The sequence below is a fragment of the Triticum dicoccoides genome, chromosome 2A (assembly GCF_002162155.2).
Source record: "Triticum dicoccoides isolate Atlit2015 ecotype Zavitan chromosome 2A, WEW_v2.0, whole genome shotgun sequence".
In the NCBI taxonomy this organism is placed as follows: Eukaryota; Viridiplantae; Streptophyta; class Magnoliopsida; order Poales; family Poaceae; genus Triticum; species Triticum dicoccoides.
In genome coordinates, this window is record NC_041382.1 from 768,332,964 (window position 1) to 768,341,553 (window position 8,590).

At 46.8% G+C, this 8,590-nt stretch overlaps 1 protein-coding gene across 1 annotated transcript; it reads left to right on the forward strand.

Moving 5' to 3' along the window:
* The first annotated feature begins 458 nt into the window (after window positions 1-458).
* Window positions 459-4,987, forward strand: LOC119357137 (fructan 6-exohydrolase). The gene is made up of 6 exons (XM_037624127.1): window positions 459-733; window positions 902-910; window positions 2,803-3,704; window positions 3,781-4,181; window positions 4,290-4,386; window positions 4,474-4,987. Exons 1-6 carry the CDS (start codon window positions 562-564, stop codon window positions 4,666-4,668), a joined length of 1,776 nt encoding a protein of 591 aa, XP_037480024.1. The 5' UTR covers window positions 459-561; the 3' UTR covers window positions 4,669-4,987.
* The last annotated feature ends 3,603 nt before the right edge of the window (window positions 4,988-8,590 follow it).

Here is an 8,590-nt window from a genome sequence, read left to right on the forward strand (position 1 = left end):
CTCTTTTAGAATTCGTTCTTATTAGAAGTTTCTTGTGCATGTGCACTGCTGAGGATGATGATGCCTTGTCAGGGTCAGCCACAGGATGCAGTTATGATACAAGGAAACGAGCATGGACTAAACTCCGCCGCACACTGCATGCGACGGGAGACCGGCCAGCAGGCGGCGACGCCGACGAGTACGGACCATATCCCATGCGGGAGAGACGATCGAGGTAGGTAGATATGGATTTATACATATCCGCACCTGCCTCTCTTAAAAGAAAACTCTTCTCCGGCCAGAATGTGCCCATGCTCGTGCCACCTCAGCCAAACTTTGCTCCATGACCAATTTAAATTAAGCTACTCCTGCTGCTCGGGTCCCCAAGTATTGATTAGCTCCAGACCTTCAGATCGACCTGATGGACGGCTCATATTACCACCAGCACCAGTGCTGTGAGTGAGTGAACGTCCACGTCCACAACTTGGCGCGCTATAAATTCGGCGACTCCGAGGGGGAAGAGCAGGGGCACAACAACCACCAGTGCAACCAGCCGCTCTCATCCTCCTCACTGTGGTGGCCATGGCCGCCAGACTCCCTCTTGCCGCGTGCATCGTCGCCTTCCACCTCTGCCTTCTCCTCTCGCCGTCCACCGCACTCCGCCGGCTCTCGGAAGCGGAGAGCTCGCTAGCCCGCCATGGCGTGGGCATCAGGCCCGCCTACCACTTCCTGCCCGCCAAGAACTGGCAGAACGGTACGTAGCAACTCCATCTAGCTGCTCTCTTTTGACGAATGAACTGAGCTACTAGTAGCTAATCTGATCCTTCGTGTGGACTGTGCATGGCCGACCATTTTCTGGTTCCGATGATGGATGGATGGATCATTCATGCATGCATGGTGACTTCCGGATTGTTCTGAGCAGATCCGAATGGTACGTACACGACGTCTTCTCTATGATTTGCTTTGCTTGCTTGCCCGATCGAGCAGTGTGCTTGCTTGCTTACTTGTTTGCTAGAGTAGGTGCCAAGCAGACCTCACATACTGGACACGTGTGATTAGTCTCGACTTGCCTCCTTGATTTTTTTTCTTGGGGTTCTCGTCTTGAGCCTGTCGGCAGGAACGTTGCCACCATTGGACACTGAATAGACGGTAGAGAAACAAAGGAAGACATCCCAAATCAACTAGCCCATGATTGAGATAGGGATGCTTTGTGTCAAGTGTTCCTGTCTTTCCACTGTGCGTGTGCCTGTATTGGACGTCAGTTTGCGAGTCCAACGGAAGATACCAATTTTGACTCTCCAAATCCTCATTTGCGAAGCCTCGCCAAAAGATCATTTTCTCCGTTTTTATGATCTTTCCAACCTCCCCAATTGGCCTCACGCTCCAGATTCCACCAATCATCATGCTACTAGTTTTCCATAACTAATAAACATGACTGGTAATTATATTTTCTAAGGGATATATTGGCAACAACCATATTTTCTAAGGGATATATTATGTAGATATTTTTATAATGTAATAATTTTCATTTTTGAATTGGCGATATATTACCATCAATGTTGTCTCAAATTCGTACACTCACAGCACGCGCACAACACAACACAAGACCCGCGTGTGCATGCCTAAATGCACTCACATATTTCTCCCTCAACCATGCGTGAACTGCTTGTAAATACTAGTGATCACTAAAGGGTTGTTTGGACACACAGATTTTATAAAACACGTTGCCCCTAATCTAGTATTGTTTTTGTGGATGTCCCCTAATCATATTTAAGGGTCTAGTTAACCACCTAAAACTATATTTGGCCAGGATTAGAAAATTAATATTATACTGTCTAACTGCATCAAAATTTTATGTAATAATTTAATTTGTACATATATTTCCATAAATTAGTATCATCCATTTAAAAAAAAATTGTCAACATACTACGCACACAAGACAAGCACGTCTCTCTCCCTGGACCATGCGTGAGTTGCACGTTAACATCAGTGATGAGACTGATCGGTCACTAGATACCTTGAGTTGTCGACGATCTGTCTGTTGCACGGAGAGATTCGTGCATATGCAAAGAAGCCGGCAGCACTGGACAACACTGATGTGAACATTAGTAACCACTTTCACTATTGGAGCTAACTGTAGCTAGCACCTAGTGCTTCATTTTGATTAGTTCACGCGGCTTTATTTGGAATCCGACGCGGACGTTGCATGGCAGCACGCTCTCGTTCTTTCACGTACGAATTCATGCGGCGACGCACGATAAGGGAAGGTGCGACGCACCACACCGTCGCACTGTCCATCAAACTATACATTGACCACAAACACCATCCACGGTGCATTATTCAACATGGTTGGTGCAACAACCTTCGCACTACTGTTGGTCTGTGCAAATCGCTCTACCTTGTATGTATAAGCCAGTGAATTTGTTTTTGTAAATGATCTCGTGGGATCAGCAGGAAGCTTTTTTTCAAAACAAGCTGAATTCCTCGTTTTTCACTTTCACATGGTCCGACAGAGCTACTGAATAAACTTTGACTGCCAACCCTGGATGTAGTCAAGCGAAGTTCTAAGTTGACCAATGTTTAGGAGGTTGGGCAAATCGGAATTATATTCTTATTTGAAAAAAAAATTGAAACCATATTCCAGCATGTGTCTTAATGCAAAAATGCTGCCCCTACGTTAACCTTACGTTACGGACGAAACACTGTTTCATACGGTTGGAAAGGCCTAGCACGGTGCTCGGAAATTTCTCCCGCAGTTTTTATCATACGCACAGCATTTTCGGAGTGAATTAACTAACGGATTTCCATTGCATTGACGTACAGGGCCAATGTACCACAATGGCGTCTACCACATGTTCTACCAGTACAATCCGCTGGGCGCAATGTGGCAGCCCGGCAACCTCTCATGGGGTCATTCCGTCTCCCGCGACCTCGTGAACTGGGACGCTCTTGACACCGCGCTCGACCCCACCGCCCCCTTCGACTATAATGGCTGTTGGTCAGGCTCCGCCACAATCCTCCCAGGCGGCATCCCGGTCTTGCTGTACACCGGCCGCATCGACGCCGACAAGGAGGTGCAGGTGCAGAATGTTGCCTTCCCCAAGAACCCTGCCGACCCGCTCCTCCGCGAGTGGGTCAAGCCCGCCTACAACCCCGTCATACCACTCCCAGCCGACGTCCCTGGAGACAACTTCCGCGACCCGACCACGGCGTGGGTAGGCCGCGATGGCCTATGGCGTATCGCCGTTGCAGCCAAGGTCGGCGGCCCCAATGGCATTGCCTCCACGCTCATCTACCGGAGTAAGGACTTTTGGCACTGGAAGCGGAATGCCTTGCCATTGTACACATCGCGTGCTGCAGGCATGGTCGAATGCCCGGACTTATTCCCGGTGGCGGAGCCTGGCGTGGAGGAGGGGCGACTTGGCTACGCGTCCGGACCAGCGAGCGGTGCTGTGAGGCACGTGCTGAAGTTGAGTGTGATGAACACAACCCAAGACTACTACGCGGTCGGCAGGTATGATGACGTGGTGGACACCTTTGTGCCGGAGGTGGATGCAGAGCGCAACGCCGACGATTGCCGGACCTGGCGCCGCTTCGACTACGGGCACGTGTATGCATCAAAGTCCTTCTTCGACTCGAGCAAGAACCGGCGCGTGCTATGGGCATGGGCCAATGAGTCCGACAGCCAGGACAACGACATCGCCAGGGGCTGGTCTGGCGTTCAGGTGCATCCTCCGGTCAATTTCTAATCAACTAGTTGATCATCCTCTTTATATTATTAGCTATGATGTGCACATGTAGACGGTTCCGAGGAAGGTGTGGCTGGACGAAGACGGTAAGCAGGTAAGGCAGTGGCCGATCGAGGAGATCGAGACATTGCGGAGCAAACGAGTTGTCGGCTTGCTAGGAGCGCAGGTGAATGCCGGTGGCGTGAACAAGATCATTGGTGTGGGCGCACAGGCTGACGTGGAGGCCATCTTCGAGATCCCATCCCTAGAAGAGGCTGAGACTTTCCAGCCCAACTGGCTGCTGGACCCCCAAAAGCTATGCGAGGAGAATGGTGCGTCCGTGCCAGGCAGGGTCGGCCCATTCGGGCTGCTCGTCATGGCCTCCAGCAACATGCAGGAGCACACGGCTATCTTCTTCAGAGTGTTCAGACACAACCAGAAGTACAAAGTTCTCATGTGCACCGACCTCACAAGGTACGATTAGAACACAGCTCCCTTAATTCAGATGGAATTTTCCGCTATTGCAAACTCATGTTTTTCTTGTTTTAACTTGTGTATCTCGTGTTGTGACAAAATGAGTAGATCGACTGGGAGGGACAACATGTACAAGCCGTCATATGGAGGGTTTGTGGACATAGACATCGAGCAGCAAGGGAGGACCATATCTCTTAGAACATTGGTAATCAGAATTCTTCGTCAATTCTTTGCTTAGTTACATGCATCAAATGAATACCTTGTAATTTTGTTCGCTTCTCCCAACAAATAGATTGACCATTCAGTAGTGGAGAGCTTTGGAGGTGGGGGCCGGACATGCATCACGGCACGGGTGTACCCTGAGCACGCGGAGAACAAAAATAGCCATGTGTTCGTGTTCAATAATGGGACCGGACTCGTGAAGGTGTCCAAGCTCGAGGCATGGAGGCTGGCGATGGCTTCAGTAAACGTCGTGCATGGCGGGTGACTCCCTTAAGGGTAAAGTTAAAACCGACTCGGTTCCTGGAGGAACCACGCACTAGTTTAATATGTAGAAGTGAGGCTCAAGTCATGACCGACTAGACCACCACCTCATGGTGCGAGCCGGTAAGACCCAGGTCATTTCTCCCTAAAAAGTAAGGGGTTATTGTAGCATTTTCAATGTGAAAATAATGCGTGTCAAACAATTGGGGAGCTTCCATTCACTCAAGCTATGTATATGTCACTTATAAAACACCTACTACCTCTGTAAAAACGTCTTATATTATTGTATGGAGGTAGTACTTTACTAGGACAAAAAATAACAACGTTTATGTGTTTATGTAACTTTTTAAATAGAAATAAAAGAAAAATATGATAGGGTGTTTGAAATAATAAATATTAGGCTCCTTGGAATAATAGTGGTAGGCAACAAAGGAACTAATGTAAATAAAAAGTTTTTACAGTTGGCTTCTAAGCTTCAGGGATTCTCTTTTCCCTTATCCAATTGGAGTAAATGTTTTGTACAGTTGGCTTCTAAGCTTCAGGGATTCTCTTTTCCCTTTTTCTTTTACGCGTAATCAAGGCGTTGTCTTTAACAAGATCTGCCTCCGATACTAACGACGATAGCTAGAGACGAAATGCAAAAAATAATAATTTATTGAGTAGTTCAGCATGGTACGTACGCGTTGTTTCTATATGATTGCTTTGCTTGGAGGAGCTAGGGGGACTGGCAGGAGCCATGGCTCCCCCCATGACCCAGGAAGTATAGCATAATACCCTTATTTTCCTTAAGGTTTTAAGAAATTTTGTGACGATTACTAATACTTGGCCCCTCTCATCAATACTGTCACGCATTTGGCCCCCCTAATCGTTTTTTCCTGGCGCCGCGGCTGGCTTTGCTTGCCATATCGAGTAGTCTGCTTGCTTGCTTTGCTTACTTGCTCGATTAGGTGAGAAGGTGACCTCGGAAGTAGCTCACATCTTGGACACGTGATTAGACTCGACTTTCATCCTTGTTTTTTCTTTAGATTCCCGCCTTGAAATTTTTGTCGGCGGGAATGTTCACTAGTGTAGAGACCGTCCATAGCACATGGTTAAAATCTCCTACCGCAAACACAGTTCCGAATTGTCGCCTTACGATGGTGTCGATAGGGGCTGCATGCGCACATGGTTAAAATCTCTTATCACAAACACAGTTCCGAATCATCGCCTTACGATGGTGTGCGATAGGGGCTGCATGTGCAGTCTACAGAAAAATTTTGTGGGTTAAGAGGATAATTGATTTGATGCCAGCATTTGGCATTGCCAATACTTGACAAGTCAACAATTAGCAATATCAAAAGTTGCCAAAAATTGACAACTTTTTGTGAGGCTCGTAAATAAACATGATAACCAACCAAGCACTAGCCAATATTTGATATTTGCCAAATGTTTGCATGCCAATTTTTGGCATCAAATCAACCATGCTCTAAGTCCGCGTATCGCACATGATCCTCCTGAAGCAAACAAGTGCGATTGGCTGAGAAATCACAAACAATCAGTAAGAGTTGAACGTGTGAGATCTTTCATATATCCCACAAGATTAACTGGAAGAAAATGTTTACGTTCGGACAAGGTATTACACCCGATTGTCTTATAGCAACCGCATAGGCTGGGGTCCTCCATCGCACATGATTTGATGAGTGGAAACATTTGTGGCACAGCCATATCACACGCGATTGTAGAAGCACAATCGTTTGGGATGGGTACATCCATCATACATGAGGCGATGCCAAAATTGTGTGGGTTACTTCGTCCATCGCACACATTGCCAAGACGAACTCGCATGTGGTGGTTCGTCCATCCACATGCTCAGTTTATAGCAATCGCATGTGTTTCGTGTGGTCATTACACACGCGTCTTCTTACAAAACCGTGTGCAATGACCCAATAAGCAGGTTCATTATTACTACATTGGTCCGGGTTTCTTAGGCCCCTTAGATTACCCACAGTGGGAAGTAACTTAGACTAGTAACATGCATACGTTACTACCTTCATAGTGGGTAGTAACATATGTGGGATGTCATGCAACTCTTCATTTATTAGGTTATACACTTATCTTGTATTGGTATGTTACTCATAGTACTAGTAACTAGCTATGTTACTACTTGCTTCTCTTTCATCATTAATTACTTGTCATGTCATATAGTTTGTCTAGATAAGTGTGATGTTACCACCTACTCCTATGTTACTTCCACTGTGACTAGTCTAGCCACAATTGCCCGGCCGGATTTATTAGTCACTTCTCATGAATTCTTTTGAAATAAAATCCAGTCAGTTGCGGCGGACCGAGGGAAATTAACTAGCCGGTTTGCATTCACACTAGTAGAAAACAGGGCTTTGGTCCCGGCCGGGTCAGCCCATTAGTCCCGATTCAGTCCAGAACCGGGACCATTGGGGGCATTGGTCCCGGTTCGTGAGCCCAGGGGGCCGGCCGGGCCACGTGGGCCATTGGTCCCGGTTCATCTGGACCTTTTGGTCCCGGTTGGTGGGACGAATCGGGACCAATGGGCCTCGCTCCTGGCCCACCACCATTGGTCCCGGTTGGTGGCTTGAACCGGGACCAAAGGCTCCCCTTTAGTCCCGGTTCATGCCACCAACTGGGACCAATGAGGTGCCTATATATACCCCCTCGCGTAAGAGCAGAGCACACTGCTCTGTTTTTTCTGGCCGAGGGGGAGAGGGCTTGGTGGTGCTCTAGCTCACCTCCTATGCACACAAGGTGTTCGATGGAATGCCCGAGCCACACTACTTAAGCTTTCTCCTCTCCAAGCTCGACCTCCAAGCTCCATTTTCCACAATATTTGTCTAGGTTTAGCGGTCCGTCACGCCCCGTCCCCGTCTTCACCGCCGTCGATCACCCGCGCCGAGCTCATCGCCGTCACCACCGTGGTGAGCCTCTTGTTCTTATCTTCTTTCTGAAAGGAAAAATATTCTTATTTGTATGTTTACATAGATACTTGTATTATTTTCTTACTTTTATTATTGCATCTTATATAGTGCGATGGTTTTGGTATCCGCCCCCGTCGGCCCTCGTCCTGTCTATGATTCGGATGTGGTATATATATTATCTTTATAACTATTGGTTCATTTATTGTTTATGAAAATTATGCCGACCAACGTGACATAGATTTTATTTATGTAGGATGTATATGAATCGGAAATGCCAACCGACCCTATTGTCGAGAGGTTAAATTTAGTTGAAGAAGAAAACAATTTGTTGAAGGAAAAAATAAAAAAATTGAGGAGGAGAAGATGATATTGGAGTTGCATGTTGTGGATGTCGTCGATGATCATAAAATCAAGATGGATGCAATGCGCTTGAAGATTAGAAAGATTAGAAAATATGCCATTCATACCGAGGCTTGGTATCATTATGCCGTTGGATCAATTGTTACCTTGGTTGCGATTATGATCGCATTTGTTTTCGCATTGAAATGTTTTACATAGTTTCAATGTATGGTTTAATTAATTAGATGCTCTGGAGAGCTATATGTTGTTAGATGAGAACTATGTATGCACTTTGGTTTTAATGTGATGATGAACTTCTATTAATTTGGACACTTAATTATATATAATGCACGCAGATGAACCGGCAATGGATGTACGGTGACAGACACACCTGCGAGTACATTAAGGGCGTGCATGAGTTTCTCGATGCGGCGGAGGCAAACAAGCAGAATGGTTTTATGTGTTGTCCATGCACTGAATGTGGGAATACGAGGTCTTACTCTAACTGGAAAATCCTTCACTCCCACCTGCTTTACAAGGGTTTCATGCCACACTATAATGTTTGGACGAGGCACGGAGAAATAGGGGTTATGATGGAAGACGGCGAAGAAGAAGAGTACGATGACAACTATGTGCCCCCTGAATACGGTGATGCTGCAA